Genomic DNA, 17,223 nt, shown 5'->3' with positions numbered 1-17,223 from the left:
ATATTTTACAATAAATGAGTGAATTATGATTAATTTTTTTTCTCTTAATATTTGTTTCATTTAATGTGCATGTAAAGTATACGAATACGTAAATAAATCATGTCATGATTGGTTTTTGTTTTCACCAGGTATTACATAGTTTTTTTTTCTCTTTCATATTCAATAAAATTCATTTCAATGAATTTTTTGTTCAATAATAAATTTATATTTTATAATAAGTGATTTTATTTTGGAATAAATTTAATCGTTCTTTTTTATTTGTTTAAACACAGAAAGCTGAGATTCGAATACACGCAGAGCTAAAAAAAAAATTTGTAACCTAAAGAAAATTTGTTCATAAATATGTTTATTTACTGCATATAAATCGTTTGTTATTGTTGTCGAACATCAAGCCAAATAGTTAATTCATATACTATAATATAGTACACAATTTGGCGTATGTTTGTTCTAAATCCTCAATTACAGTAAATAATTGCATTTTTGATACAAGGGTCTTTTCAAAAAAAAAAGAATTCTTTCTCAATTATAGTTCATAACAAGTCGAAGGCAATAGGGATATTTATATTTTGGCATTTGTTCCAGTTATAGTATGCGCTCGGTATTACAGTTATTATTTTGATCTAGTCTGCATGCATTTATATAAAAGGAGTGACGTTCGATTGCTTGTATGTTGTTATTTTTTGTTAAATGGTTTTGTGCTGAAAATTCCTTGTTGTTGTTGATGTTATTATTTTGTTTGTAGTTTGTTTGATATTTGGCTTATACAGTGTCACACTATCAGTGTGGTATATGTGTACGTTTCACACAATAAAATGGTACGTTGACGAATTTTACAAATATCTAGGTTTCACGTAGAAATGGAAAGACAAAAGAAGAAGCGATTGATGAGATTGGATTTGTTTACACAGCCGATACCTGTGCACCATCGTCATCTATAAATTAAAAAAAAAAAACGATTCATTTTAATTAACAAGTTCTGATGTAGTTATCAATAAAAAAAAATCCTAGTTTTATTAATGATTGATTTATCATACCAGTGTCTTCGGTATTGGGTTGATAGAATCCTAATGGTGCTGATGATATGCTTATGGAAGACGTAACGCCCTCATGACTATGAGCTCTACCTAATCGATGCAATAGAGCGCGCTGTGCAGCTACATTGTAGGCTGGTGGAACTGAATAACAATGAAAAAAATAAATCGTTTCTTATTAAATCATGTTTACAAGTACGTTATGCCTATTCTTCATGGATTTGTAGACATATTTTCATATAAACTTGTCTCATTACCTTGCTGTAAGCGATTACCCACGCCGGCACTATTTATTGCACCGTTCCCGCTTCCAGCTATCAGATTTGTACAGGTTTTGACATGTGGTGCATTATTTGGTAATAAATGTGGTCCATTGATTCCAACATTGTGCGCTGTGAACATTAATAGAAAATCGAAATACATTAGATTTGGTAGAAAACACCAATTTCAGAAGAGAAACTATGCATTTAAGGTATTAAATAAATATATAAAACGAAATAAAAATATTGATTTATTGAAATGCACAGGAAACAAATTCATTTTCAAAACAAATTTCTATCCATTTATTTTTAATTCTCTCTGTCATAAACAATGGTCGACTCTTAATGACATAGCTTCTGACCAGGAGTCCAAAGGGTCAGATTTTGATATTATCCCTCTTTCGTCGAGAAAAATTCTTTCTATTTGTTAGGTTTTTTTACTCTCTGAATAATTCTATGAAAATTTGTTTGTAAACCGTTTGAAATAAATAAATAAATCATATTGAAAATAAATAGATGGTATTAAAAATGTGTACGATAGGATAATTTCAGTTATTAGTGAACCCAGGATACGTGCAATGATATAGTTTCACGACAACAAACAAGGCATAGCCTTATGATCTGTATGCTTATGATGATTATGATGATGAATAATTGAATATATGGTGAAATAGACTAAAAAAAGATATGTTAATCGACGAATCTGTTGCGGTCAACAGCAAATCTTTATTTATAAATTAAAATATTTTTTCTCAATTTTATTTTTCAAAATCTCTAATCAACATGTGTATAAATATCGATATTATTGATTTGTTGCATGCGTGTACTTATGTAACCAACACTACGCATCAATGGAAAGCTTTCCTGAGCGTGTTAAATCTGACTAAAAATAAACCATTATTTTCTAAAAAGGTTATTGATTGATTTGCTTTGTAGTGCACATATTGTGTGTCAGACTGTACAGAATAATAGGATAAAATGATGAGAGCAAATTCTGTTGTACGTGTTGCTATCCATCACCATTTTCACATATGCATACTATGACCCTCGCACACACACACACACACACAAACATTCGAAACAAATTAAAACGTACCTGGATATGCGTGCGATATAGCAGAATGACGTCGTTGCGGATGGAAACGATCATTTGATGTTATCGGGGATGGTGAATTGTGAACAATAGAACATGCAACTTGATAAAGACCACCACCATTGTTACTGCTGCCGTTAAAGTTATCGGAATGAAAATCACTGACGGCACCACTGCCACTTCCACTCGGAATGTATGATCCATGTCCACTATCATTTGATGTTAATGAGCCTTCAAAATGGTTCGAAATGCGAATGGTTCAGTCGATTCAATCGTGAATTCAAATGTGATTCAGTGATGATTTCAATATTAAAAATTAATGTTTTGGGATAACGAAACATTTTTCTTTCTTCATTCATCATACAATCACTCAAATGCAACAATTTAATGCAAATATAAACAATTTATCGTTTGATTAAAAAATATATATAGTCTAATCCAAACTCCAACTGCTAGGAGCCAAGTGCGATGACGTATCGGAAGAGAAAATGTGTCGAAGTCCCAAACCACAATGATAAATTCCAAATTTTGCGCAATTTTTTTTTTTTCAAATTTGCAAAGTTGAAAATTATTATATGTGTGATATTGTCGCGTGCTGAATTTTTAAAATGATAGAGAAACCCTTCTTTGATCATATGTTTAGATTTGTGCGTTTCTTGGGTGCAAATGATATAATGATGCATTGAATTAGAAAGGAAAGTGTGAAATATTGATTCTATTTGTGAAGTATATTTACAAAGAAAAATCCATATATTGAATATGGAACAGCAGCAATGACATTTATTTACATTACTATATTACTATTTGAGATGATGATTTGACATCTCATCACCAAATATATGTATTTTGATGGATTTTTTTTTGAGAATCTCAGTCAGTACGAGTAATAGATCAATTGTTCATTTTTTCTGATTTCAATTATTGTAGCAACCTGTTGATGATGTTTGATTTTCGTTCACTTCTCTATATTACCTCGCCTTTTGTTGATTAAGTAATTACCTGTTATGGGATGTTTTCGAAGTGGTAAATTGCTCAGTGACGTGACACTACTGCTCTCCATAGACAGATCAACTGATGGTAATGGTGCCGTTGTTCCATCGGAATGTGATCGTTCGTGTACAGCACGTGTTGGTAAACATGCGATTCCAGTATTGTTGGCACAAACGTTCGTCGTTTGATTTCCAAAACCATAATTGTGCGCAGAATACGGTACTGAACCTAAGAAAAACCATACAATTTTATATGATCGAATTTTTTCTTATTTTTTTTTCGTTAACAAATAAGATTATTACACGCACTCTGTGTTCGAAGAGCATTTGGCGAAGGTGTTGGCGATGGACTAGATGATAGTGTTGGTAAACCAGAATTGTGATGATAATAAAGTGATGGTAATCCTGACGATTGACGAAGAGTTGTATCAGCGGCTACTGAAAATCAATTTTTGCAATTCATTTCAATTATTATATTGTTTTATCTTGAATATTTTTTTCGATTTTGTGTAACTGATTCGATTAAAATTGCATACCCAAGCCAATCGATGTTGTTGTATTGGCACACATTCCAAAAGTGTTTGTTGTGTTGCCAGTTCCAACATGTGTCATCAAGTTGTTAAAGTGTCGAGGTTGGTGCGGTCGAGTCTTCGTTTGTTCAGATAACGACAAAAGCTTTTTAACGGCCTGTGGTGATGCGGCCCCAAACTTTGGCGGTCGACGATCATGTGGATCTGTCATAAAAGAAAAAATGATAAATTTTTGGTTGAAAATAAATTTAAAATAATATTGAATTTCGAATCATCTGAACAGAGTGTTTAATTTAAAAAAATCGTACCGTTATTTGTAATGATGGACACACCGCCAGCCATTTGAACTTTTTTGCCTTCACTGGTTGAGCTTGTGGAGCTGGTCGTAGACAATGTTGGTGACGGATGACGTTTTCGTATCGTCACAGAACTAGGCGCAGAACCACCGCTTTGCTCACACTCTAATGACAATTGATGCAGATTGTCTTCGTCTGTTATCACTTTTATGTTATTCAAATAAGCTTTAACGCGTCGCACCATTTGCGCTTCTTCGAACATTTTCTTTGGATTTGGTGCAGCTGCCGACTTCTTCCTTCTTTTCACTGTAGCTTGTCCAGAGGCACTCACAGCCAATGCGCCCAATGTTGATGCCAAAGCAGACATTCCACTGCTATGTGTATGCGAATGCGTATGTGCTAAAATTGAAAAAAAAAAAACAAATAGTAAATATGTTTCAAAAAATGAAAAATTTAATCATCGTTTGAATCGCTTACATTTTTGTGGATGTATATTTTGCACATTGTGTACCATTTGATTAAGTGCAACCATTGCAGCGCTCGGCGGTTGTCCTCTCATTTCAAGCATTGTAAGTAGATCGTATGGTGAACTGCACATGTACGTTAAACTCCGTATTTCTTTGGCGATCATACGTAATTTTTCAAAGTTCACTAGCGACTCTACATATGTGTCATTGCCCAAATGAATGAATGTCAGATCCTTTTTAACAACGGGATAAAATGGAATGATTGGATGTTGTTCGTTTAGTTCAGTCAACACAAGTTGGCGATATTTCGACATATTTCGTGATGGATCCATAAGTTCTTGCAAATCGTTAAATAGCTTTTGGTATTTTGATGGCAATTTTTCCCATGTGAGACGTAATCGCGACACAGCCGCATGACCCAGTCCCGACAATATTGCAAACATTGAATTAAAATTTTGGCATTCTTTGCAATGTCTGGCAATTTTAATGAATTGCTTAACAATTTTCATTCGCCTAACCATATTATATTCACTACACACTTCGGTTACAACCCAAAACATTTCTTTATTGACTAGTTCGGAGAATTTTTTCAACATTGGCACACCGTAGTTGCTCTGTATTTCAAACAAATCATCAACATACTCGGTCGATTCGATTTGCCGGAATATTGCATAATCTTGAACGGTGAGCTGAATGGCCACCTCATTGGCATTCAATTGTAAAAAATAAACGGCCGATTCGCGAACAAGTTCTGGTGCCATGTCATCAGGTACAAGTGTTTCCGTAATACCGTTTGTTTTCAGGTAATATCGGGCCGATAAACCAATTCGTTCGGCCAAATTTGGCAGTTGATCGGGCAATCGACGTTGTTTTATCATACCACCTTCGCCGACAGATACTTCACACAATGAAAAATTCGAACTAGTCTCATGGATGCCAAACTCTTGTAGTGCCAACATAACTACTTCATGGGCTGTGGTTTCTTTATGCACCAACAAATATTTACAGCTCTGATCGGCCTTATATACTTTAAGCACATGCTCTGGATAATCCGATGCACGCAAATCTTCATAATAGATTGTGGTTAGGTCAGGATTACTTTGCGAATGGTATAAATTGCTGCCGCTCGTTTTATTTGTCGCACTAACATTGGCCAATGATGCTGAATCACCCGTATGTGATGATGTTGTTGACGTTGCAATCGAACAATTTGATCCAATTGAACCGGTTGGAGTTGGTGTTGTTATTGTTGTGGCTGAAAAATTGGATGGAAAACAAAAAAAAAAGTTCAAACAACCGAAATGCATATTGACATAAAATATTTATAAACTTACCTGGACCATTTGACGGCGATGTTGTGGAAATGGGCGATGAGCTAGCTGATTGTGTTTCTTGGTCATCTGTATCGAGGAGCAGAGCGGCACTGGAATTTTTCGGATACAGATTCATTTTGATGAGTGCTTTTTGGAGGCGACGTTTTGGCCCAAGGGTCATGAAACCCGATTTGCTTGCAGATGACGGTGGTGCTATGTGTGATGATGATATGGACGTGGCCGAATCTTTTTTCGCCGCTGTTGGTGGAAGATTTGATGAGAATGGCATGTGCACTGATGTTGAATCGCTATTTGTTGCGGAAACATGATCGGTTTGATCGAATGGTGTTGAGCTTGTCAGAAGGTCGGCGGATGATAACCGCACACGTTGACTATTCTGCGAATGCAATCGTGCCAATTCGGAGGAAGCAACCGTTCGTCGACCGGATCTCGGTCGTGGTGAATTGTTGTCGGGTGTTTGTAGCATTTCTTTGAATGCCAGTAAATTACTTTTAACCGTTATACACAAATGTGTTGTGCCAGTCATTAATTCAAGTGCACGTGCCAATTTCATGTGTTCAAAACTGTTGCCATTCACTTCAAGAATTTGATCACCACGTTTCAATCCGACATCTTCGGGTTTTGTTTTCTTGTCAACATTTGATATGAAAATGCCACAGCCACCCTTCTCATAGCCGCCAATAATACTGAAGTGTAAGTCTTCGTCACGTGAGGATCGTGCCAATGTAACGACTCTTGTTCGAGCCTTTGCCGCACATGCAATATGCAACAAATGAATTTGGTCATGCATATTTTTACTTTCCAGTCCACTTTCGAATTGTTCCAAATATTTCATCATATGTGGATCAGTTTCGAAATCCGTAAAGTGATTGTTGACCCATAACAAAATCACACGTGTTACACGATCACGTATTTGTACTGGTGAGGCGGTCGTTTGAGACGGCAGCGTTGATTCACTTTCAAACCATTGCAACAACTGTCGCAACACATTCTGCGAGCATGTGATAAATGTGCGATGCGTCAACAAGAAGTCCTCCACATACGTTGGATCTGTCATTGAGTTTTCTTCAATTAATTGAACCATTAAACGTTCCGGTGTTCCCTATTTATCAAATGGACGAAAGAAGAAAAAAACAGTTACTACATCTAGTTTGTAACAAACAAAAATTATATCCTTACCCGAATTACCACGTGTCCTCGACGTACATTGCCTTCCATAGTACCATGCCGTAATTCAGTTACCATAACTAATTGTCCATTTTCTTCGTGGCGTTTTGTATTTTCTTCACCTTGATGTTGAATGCGATAATAATCGGTTTGTGTGATGCACACAAACTGACAATCGTCGCATTTTGTTTTCATAACACCTTTATGATATAATTTGTCCATTGTTGGCAATATGCCAAAGCTATCACCGACTTGAAGCTCATCCGTTTCGCCATTTGCATATTCAACTTCGACATGACCATTGATGAGCACACTCCACGAATCCAGCTCTTCGCCATCATTCATCACCGTTGTACCCGCTTTTTCTACGACGGCAAACACCATTACCGAGCACAATGCTCTTCTTACAGCTAATGTCATATTTGTGAATGCCTGCAGATTTTTTGTAAATTCAAGCAAAGTTTCTATATCTTCTTCTGTTCGATCGGTTGGATCTTTTTCCAAACACTCGCGAACCGTATCACGTACTGCCAAACTCTATAAAAAAAAAATCAAAATGTGAAAAAATAAATAAATTATAAATTCAACAAGTGGTACTTACATCCATGCTTTCTGCCAAGTCTTCCTCATCGGAATCGACGACCGATTCGACTAAGCCAGAGAGATCCACCTCATCGGCATCTAGTGACGAGCTATGTACAGATGTCATTGTGTCGGACCCACTATATGCTGAACTTGTGTCACTTGAATGAGAGCCACGATTGCACTTTTGATTTTGGTATAATTCTGGTCGGCCGCTGCCAAACTGAAAATTAAATTATATTCAACAATTATTAATAAACAGAAACTACGATAAATAGAGATTCGTTTCTTCCGTCCACGAATGCGATAAAAGACTGAAAAGAAGACATCGGATAATGTTTCCGACCCCAACTGACTACAATTAAAATACACGCTACGTAAATAAAAATGCCACACATTATAACGACCAAATCATATATAAAGTTCTACCAAAATCAATATTGAATAAACATAAAATTACAACAGAGTCCAAATCTACGAACGGAAGACTAAATGCAAACATTGGCATTAGCTTAACTGATAAAACCTTACCCGCTTGACATTTGCCGATAGAGCTGTCTGTGATGAGTGCAGCGTATGATGAAGCGGGGGATCCATAATTTTCGGTTTGGGCTATTATTTCGGAAAGACAATGAGAAAAAAACAGACACAAAACGGCTCAGTTCAAGTCAAATCCATGTGAAAAATGGGGTAAAATTGAATTTAAAAAAATAAATAAATGGACGTCGATTGACGGGTTAACATTTAACGTACACAGAGTTAAAAATTAAGAGAATCAAACAAGAATGTCAAACAAAGAAAAAATGATAAGACAACTATTCGCCAAGAAAGAGGGGAACATATATAAAAGGGTTCAGGCACATGAATTAGTGTCACAGGGGGTGAAAGAATGATGCTTACAATTGCGACACCAATTATTGCATCGATATCTTCGACGTCTTCAATTTCTTCGTCGTTGTTATCGTGTCGAATCAAATCGTCGATTTTGGATGCGGCTTCTGCTGCTACACTACCTATTTCTGATTCGTCTGTCTGTTAAACGTACGAATGATCGACTCTTTAGTAAGTTCGTTGAAATCGATTCGTTCTTTTTTTGTTTTTAAAGAACAAAAGTTGCGAAGAGTTTATTAGAAACACGACTTACAGCTAGTATCTCCTGTGTTTCGGAAACAAAACACTCACTGAGCTGACGAAAACCATCACCATTCCTTCTGCTTATACTGCGAACACAAAACAAGCACATATGATAAAGAAACTCATCACGGGACATCTATCACACTAAACATTCAGATTTATCTTTTCATTTCAAAAAAAAAAAAATCGTCGCACATCCCTATAACCTACGCAAGAGATATATTTTACAATTTTCCAATACGTTTAATATTTTTAAGAAATTTGGGAAAATTTTCATGTTCTCTTGATTTTCATGCGTATTTCATTGAAATGGTAGAACCACAGAATTCGTTTAAATACCAATTATTTAACAAACTCGTGTTCGGAGCATCGTTTGGCCAAGGTTATAGGGGTTTTGTTTACCAAACAAATAAATCGAAAAACCATAACTTTGATTTTCTTTTGCTGTCATTAATTTAATGAATTTGCAAACAAAACTAGAAGATAAATTCAAATCCAACAAAATAGAAAGTAATGAGAATTCAATTGTTCTATATCAATTATATTATTCAAGAAATCATTAAATTTCTTTTTAACAAAACAAAGTGATAAAAGAACGAACAAATTCACGGCAGTGAATAGTTAGATCATGGAAAACAACATCAATATGAATATCCAAATTTCAAACGAAGAAATTTTTTAGTAAGAACAACAGAGCAAACAAACGGAATTTCTTGCATGCGGTCATACTAAAAAAAAAAAAATGGTACAAAAAAGTGAGACAAAAACAGATGTATGTCGCTGGTAAAAAAATCACTCGTATATTGGTTTTCACTATATGTGGTGGGTTCAACAATTATTTACTTTTGTGGAAATGGTACGCAAGTGCAAATGGAGTTCGTGGTGAGCTTGCCTGGGGGATGTCATTTCAAAATAACATTCGTGATAATAAAATTCTGAAAATCCCTTGACTGGCCCAAAGAAAAACAAAAATAAAACACTACAACGAATTAACAATGCTGAAAGAGTTCTAAGTAAATTTTCATTCGAATAGTGGGAATATATAATTAATAAACATCATCGGAACATTTCTTTCGAATAGAACAGATGAATCTCTTCGGTGAAATTTCACACATGTACATTGACGTGAATGCGGGAGTGGTATGCTGGAACACTAAAATGCAATTCATTTTAGGAAATAAGGACGAACGATAAGAAATGAACATATATACTATACGCCCACACGCAAATTAACAATAAAATATGGAAGAGCTGCGTGCATGCCAACTGTAATCTAACCTCGCAGATATTCGTGAACAACTATTCAAAACAAAAAAAAAAGAAAATATTAATACAAAAACGTACAATACATCGAGAATATATAGAGAGAGTGGAAAATGAAATCGATCTTGATTTTTCATCTTTTCGTATTAGGTATTGGACGTACTAGTACACAGAGAATTTCCAAGAGTGATTTGTACCCTTTGTCACCTTTTGATTAAATGTAATTCCAAATGCGTCGTAATTAATCAATGAACACGAGTTTAGGGCGTTTTGTATGCTAAACATTTTTGCAACGATGAATGTGGCCTGCAATCATCACAAAACAAATGAAATATGATTCCCATTGAATCAAATGACATGTATTTGAATCCTATTTGGATATTGGATTTATTGATGCCTCCGAAATTGGCTCTTTTCATGTTAACAATAGGTTTCGAGAGAAAATATGTTTTTTGGAAAAGTGGAAAATAAAGAATAAGTGGAGAATTTTCTCGAATATATATGATGATAGATTTGACGATACTTGGTTATTGCTTTTGAATAAAGAAATATATTGATTGGCACGACATGGATTTCTAGACTAAAGAAAAAAAAAAACGTTTGTTGTCAGGGGAGTTTGTTCTTGGAATCTAAGACTTGGATTACACAACCATTAATTCAGTTTGATTTAACACCCCCTCCTCAGTTCCAAGGTGTTGAATATTGTTTTTAATATAATATAATAATCTCATTGAATTTACTTTAACCATGAAACGAGACACAGTTTTATTCTTTAAATGGAATAAAATTCAATTGTCATTCGTATTGATCGTTTTCCAGTAAAAAAAAGTGCAAACACATTAAAAAGTCACTAATGAATTTGAAGAAAATATGTCAATGAAGAGAGAAAAAAAACACTAAGAGTCTACGACCAATAACAACAAATAACATCGTAATTCTTTTATTGATTTTTTGTTTAGAAGTAATTACGGTACAATCAGATAGGATAGTATAAAATGTTTTTTTAACAAAAATACAATCAACATTTTTGGCTAAATCAATGAATATTGATTTTGGAAAATTTAACTACAAATCCAACAACGAATCACTGACAAAAAAAAAAAGAAGAAATAGGTGCACTCAGAGGCATGAGAAGGACTATTTTATCAGTCAAACACACTAAACGAGAGATTTAAATTTAAAAAAAAAATGAAAACAAACAATACAAAAACATATATGTACAATTGTACAGTGTACACGAGCAAAAATATTATTATTATTCGTTTGATTGTTTGTTAGCATGGTTTGTGTTGTGTTTTGATAAATAAAATTCAAAATCATTGGTTATAACTTCGCATATTATATGTTATTGTTATTGTTTCGTTGTGTTTTTGTTATGTTTTAATATATTTATGTATGTAAAATAGACAGAAAGAAAAAAAAAAACAATGGAATTTTGAAACATAGAACATTTCGAGATGGGCTCTCGAATGCTTACACAATTGAGGGTGATGTAGATTTTCGTTCTCGGCGAAATTTATTTGGATGACATTCACCGCGTGTTGAATGGAATGAATTCCATCGACGAACCGGTGGCGTCAGTCCTGATGTACTTGTTGGTTCTGCGTTCCCGATGCCATGAGCGCCACTTCCGTACAAAGACAAAAGATGTATATAACATTGGATATATATAAGCTTAACGAATTGATTTGTTGGCGGCGGGATTGTTGTGAATCAATCGCAAGCGCAATATGAATCACATGGTTTTTTAGAAAATCATTGATTTTCATCATCGCCCACTCTTGCATTTCGATTTGATATAATACTTATCAATCTACTATCTTTTTTTGTTTATTTGTTTTTTTTTTTTGCTCTTACATGTGAGTTGAACAAAAACTGGTTCCAGATGGCAAATGGGCGAAACGACTTCGACTGTATGTTACCGCAGTGCTGAATGCATGCGCCAATCTCATACGGGTTAAACGCGTCTCATAGGATTTTTGTGGTGTTTGAATCGGTGTCGTATTCTCTGAACTGTGTGAATTTTCATGATCATGCTGTGATGGATCGGCCGATGCCGATAGTACCACCGACGCCTGTATGGTGTGCGACGATGCAATGCTGACATTTGGCTCACTCGAGGTTATCTCATGAAAACTGTGAAAAGCTTTTCGTGAAATATTTTTCGTCGCTCGCATAAAATCAGTTAAATACTCATGATGTTCGATGCAAGATGTTGCCGTGTCGCTGCCGTCACTCGCTTCCGAGCTTTGCGATTTCGAACGTTTTTTCGGTGATACATAATAATGTTTTAACATCGCTTCTTTTATCAATTCAGATTATCACTAGCTCCAGTTCGATCAGAATTGAATCAGAATTGCATTTGCATTGTAAATAAGTCAGAATACTCTCTTAATTCATTCGATCGTCAATGAATGATCCAACACTTTTACACATTTGAAGTTTCATTTTGATTTTTTGTTTTCAATTCGATTTTAAGCACAAATTATTATTATTATTTTTTTAATTTCTTTGTTTGCTCCGATGTTGATATTGAGAGGATATTATGAACGTTTTGTGGATATTACTCATTTGAACTATACTCAGTTTCCTTTTTGAAATAGAAAACAAAAGGAAAAATTGAATCTTTTTTTTTAATGTAGAATATGTCTATGTTTTTTTGGTAAAAAAAATTGTTCAAAATGCTGCAACCAACACTGCTCTGCGACAATAACAAAAATTGAACCATTTTATTCCTCAATAATTTCTCATTTCCTCGACTATTATCGAAACTTGTTTGAATGAACATCATATTGAACTTTCCCTTTCTAATATCAAATGTGAACGATTTTTATTTTCTTCAACTCAAACACCCCATGAAGAAAGCACACACAAAGAAAAGATACATAAACACACCCACACACACACACACACGTGCACGATTCGGAAGTGATTTTGGAAGGCTTTCGTTTTGTGATGACTGTCCAACTATGCAAATTGTGTGAAACTCGATGTCATGTTGGAATTGTTATCGTATCAAACTATGCTGCTGCTATTGGTCTTGAAAATTACGTGCTGAATGATAAAAATACACATTTAACGACATACCCACGCGTTGTTGTTACTTTCTGATTCGAATGATGGTGTGTATATAATATATACAATATATGTGTGTATAATGGAGTGTATATGATTTTTCAGCCAATTGAGAAAATACAGAAAAGCTTTAAAGCGCTGTGCGATACCAAGCGATGCTTTTCACATCTCTCTTTCTCTATTGTATTCACATCTGGTGCGGTTGAATGTTTCGTTTTTTCATCGGTTTATAGATTGTGCTATTTTCCGCTCTTCTCATGCGTATACATAATATTTTGTTTCGATTGAACAGGTATTACAGCAGTTGTGTGTATGAATAACATCATCAACATCATCAACAGCCGTAGCAGAAATACACCGAACTGAAAATTATTTACTCTTTCAAACGTGTTAACGATACAAGGATAATGAGATACACGAAAAACTTATATTTTCGAAATGTGGTTTATAATTTTCTGGCTGGCATTTTTCTGTGGCTCAAAAGTAGCATACCAACATGAACTTGTTTTTTTAAAATCAGAATAAGACCACAAAAGCAAATCTCAACCATTCTAACGTCTGCGCTACCTGTGCATATACTAACACGGCATTCAAGCGTATCAGCAAAATAGAACATTAAAGCCATTTTTCAAAATGTCAATCAAATCAACGTTTTTTCTAGTTTCTTCCTGTTCGTACCACTTCAACGATAATTTTTCCAATTCAACTCCATTAAAACTTTAAGGTTGCTTTTTTGCCTATAGTATTGAAGAATGTTCTGATAAGAAGTATATAATATATATATATATATATATAAAATAATATATGGAACGATGTATTGTGAATGTGTGAATATGATGAATTCCTTTTATTTCCCATAAAAATCATGATTGAATGGAATTTAATTTATTTCTCTCATTCATATAAATAATAGAATAAATCTCCTCTAAAACGAAATCTCATGGGACGAAATGATTCGTTCGATATTTCAAGGATTTCCGTTAATTGAATGAATAAATACAAAAATCTGCAGATTTTCAACATGTTTTCAGGCATAATGCAAAAATAACAAGGACGCAGCTAAGAATTTTCAATAAAAATCAAAACAACGTAGGTGTCAACGCCTGTTTATTTTTGAAGAATGAAAATTCGAAATTAAAAAAAAAAAAACGGCTGACAACGAATTTATTGTATTCGCTGTGTATAAAATATTTTATTTTTGTTCGTAAGATACTCCCCTTTTTGTGCCGAATCAATAGAAATTAGGCAACATAAATTTATGTTCAAATTAAACCAAAAAAAATCGCTATATGCAGGTAGTATTTTCCATTCTATTGGGGTTCATTTTGTATATCAACATTTTTCTTCTTCAGCTTTTCGCAGGTATATCGATAATATTGAATATTGTATATAAAATCGAAATTTGGTAAACTAATAATATTAATATCATTGATTCGAAAGCTCAGTCACAAAAATTTTACTCGCACATACTATCACGGATACGGTCTGTAAACGGGAGAAAAATATACCTTCTCTTCATATTGACAAAAAAAAAAAAAAAACGCTGATAACGCGCAGCGTTTTTCGGAAATATGAAAAAGCGATAAAAAAATAAATAAATTTAAGTTCAATATTTTAAGGGAAAATTTAAGTTCATAAATAAGCTTTATTTCACATGCCATAGTATTTAATGCTTCAATATAAATAAACCCAATGTAATTCTTTATTATCATGAACTGAGAATCCCTTTTTCATCTATCTATTGTATAATAACAACATAGTATTTGCATCTTATCTTGTCACTCTCGACATTTGTTATCAGAAATAAATTAAGTAAACTGGACTCTCTGTTCAAATAGGCATAGACAGTGCATTCTTTATACAGGATTAAGCTGACTGTATGACTTTGAATGTCATTGTTTGCAAAAACGGTAAAGTCCATGAACATATTTCTCATTATTGAGCAAATGAACATGTTTATCAAATCGTTTAAGGACGAAAACAATAATTGTTGAAGAAAATACAACCATATCAGTTTCGAAAAGAATTAAAAAAAAAACAGCAGACTGGGTGAAAACAATGACTATGCAAAATGGTTTACCTTCGTTGTGCATGCCAGTTGACCAATTACATGCAAGTTATTGTATGATGCGGCGGCTGCAAAAGCACATGATTCATCATTTTCACATCAAATCCATTGCAATGAACAAGCATAACGCAGTCATTGTCATTGCCATTGCAGCTGTAGTTATTTTTATCTTCTTCTCAATAAAAACTTGAAATGATATACAAAACCATAAACACGGACTGTGTAAATTCAAACTGCTAACTATTCAGGTGATTCAATTCAATTGTCAACGGCTTAGAACTGTGTCGTCCAAAGGATGGAAGCAAACTAATTTCTTTGTTCCAACGTGAGCACCAATAACAATTTTTCTCCGAACCAATAATACACGAGTTTGTATCGTTCACACACAGTTGGCAAGATGTGATGTTATGTCAACTGCTTAGTAAATTAGCACCAAAAACATTGATAGAGGGCCAATACCTTGAACAAAGTTCAGTACTGATTTTGTATAGGAAAGTGACATCGCTTCCACAGTATGGTGTCGTCAACGACCGAACAGTCTTTGACTCAAAATCAATGTTAACTCCCATTTATTTTAGGTTTTGAAAAAAAAGCTCTATTCACATCATTCTGTTTTGGAAATTAAGTTTTTCATAGTTATGAATGAAGACTCTTTTCCACCTAGAAATTCTTCCACATGTTTCAAACCGATTTTTCGTTGTGTCAACAAACAGTGCTGAAAATTTAAACTTCAAAAACGAGCCCAAACAAAGTACGATGAATGAATACGGAAATCTAACACAATCAAGTTATCACAGAGAATCTTTTATGTTCGATAATGGAGACCATTTTCAATTAAAGAAGAATGAAATTCGAAACAAATCCACAGGTGTGATAAATGCTACGCCAAAATTCAATGTCAGGTAAATGAAATCATTATCGAAAAATGATAAAATGAAAGAAAAGAACAAAACAAAAACATGATGATTCTCACCTCGTAATCCGTTTGCTTTAATTTAGTCGTGGAATGCTTTAAATCCTCCATTTAGAATAAAATTGCGTTGTTATTTAAAAAGTGTTCAATTTTATCAACATTTTGACACGATTTCACCTGGCTCGTTGTGTATTTGTTACTATTATTGATGAATGGAAGATGGTTGAGTGGAAAACGATCGCCGATATAAATATTACAGTGTTCGTTGCACTCTTATTTTGCACTTAAAATATATATTGAATTGTTTCGTTCTCTTTTTTTTGGCTTTGGTTATTTTTCCATACGCGTACCACTGTTATTCACACGCGCACTTAATAAAAAGAATTTTCATATTATTAAAATATAACGAATATGTTGTATCATATTTTCAAAATATATTTTCGAGCGAACAAATACACTTGGATGGATGTCATTTTCATTTCACTTCAATTCAATTTTCTTTTATTGGTTTGCATTTCACTTTTCAATCAGACATATTCAGAGTGCCGTCCGTTCCACGTTGCTTTGCGTATCTCTGAAAAAAAAAGAAATAAAAATTATTATATATTTTTTTATTTTAATTAAATCAATTAACATTTTTAATGAATTCATTATGCCAATTTTAATGGTGGTCGATGTTTTTTTTTTTCAAAATGCAGAAGAAAATAACGTTGAATCAACTGAAGAGAGAGAGAGAGAGGGAGAGGTGATGCCTCTTCCAATTTTGTTTTGAATATCAAACTTGGTTACTGGATGCCCGAACCATGTTTGCATTTATATTTAATAAATACACGTACGGCCGAAGATATGCTTGTGCCGTGTCGGTTGGATATTGGTACCAACATATAATTAACAGGTTAATTATTTATTGGTTGATTCATTTTAGGTATTTTGCCTTATAATGCAACCGTTTTATTTGTTTCGTCTAGTAATCACCTTCATTCAAATCATTTGAATCAAAATTTGAAAAAACGGAGTTCGC

General features: G+C 33.9%; 1 protein-coding gene across 12 annotated transcripts in view; it reads right to left on the bottom strand.

Annotated features, from left to right (window-relative positions):
• Nucleotides 1-234: 234 nt before the first annotated feature.
• Nucleotides 235-17,223, bottom strand: part of LOC116339352 (rap guanine nucleotide exchange factor 2) — a 29,790-nt gene continuing 12,801 nt past the window's right edge. For 8 of the 12 annotated variants that reach the window (XM_031765182.1, XM_031765181.1, XM_031765185.1 and 5 more), the window contains exons 2-19: nt 16,263-16,776; nt 12,004-12,736; nt 11,624-11,773; nt 8,894-8,969; nt 8,650-8,781; nt 8,281-8,361; nt 7,769-7,972; nt 7,180-7,704; nt 6,001-7,102; nt 4,677-5,921; nt 4,212-4,598; nt 3,910-4,107; nt 3,683-3,811; nt 3,384-3,602; nt 2,388-2,615; nt 1,289-1,423; nt 1,035-1,175; nt 238-932 (exon numbers count right to left, since the gene is read on the bottom strand). In XM_031765182.1, the coding sequence (XP_031621042.1) occupies nt 901-932; nt 1,035-1,175; nt 1,289-1,423; nt 2,388-2,615; nt 3,384-3,602; nt 3,683-3,811; nt 3,910-4,107; nt 4,212-4,598; nt 4,677-5,921; nt 6,001-7,102; nt 7,180-7,704; nt 7,769-7,972; nt 8,281-8,361; nt 8,650-8,781; nt 8,894-8,969; nt 11,624-11,773; nt 12,004-12,443 (5,424 nt within the window). In that variant the 5' untranslated portion in view covers nt 12,444-12,736; nt 16,263-16,776 and the 3' untranslated portion in view covers nt 238-900. Of the gene's footprint in view, nt 933-1,034; nt 1,176-1,288; nt 1,424-2,387; nt 2,616-3,383; nt 3,603-3,682; nt 3,812-3,909; nt 4,108-4,211; nt 4,599-4,676; nt 5,922-6,000; nt 7,103-7,179; nt 7,705-7,768; nt 7,973-8,280; nt 8,362-8,649; nt 8,782-8,893; nt 8,970-11,623; nt 11,774-12,003; nt 12,737-16,262; nt 16,777-17,223 lie in introns of all 12 variants that reach the window. The other 4 variants (XM_031765189.1, XM_031765191.1, XM_031765192.1 and 1 more) reach the window with 4 other exon arrangements.

Source organism: Contarinia nasturtii, unplaced genomic scaffold, assembly GCF_009176525.2.
Source record: "Contarinia nasturtii isolate CC-2019 unplaced genomic scaffold, AAFC_CNas_1.1 Cnas_scaffold_493, whole genome shotgun sequence".
Classification (NCBI taxonomy): Eukaryota; Metazoa; Arthropoda; class Insecta; order Diptera; family Cecidomyiidae; genus Contarinia; species Contarinia nasturtii.
The sequence above is the reverse complement of the archived record's forward strand: the minus strand, read 5'-3'. Positions and strand labels throughout refer to the sequence as shown.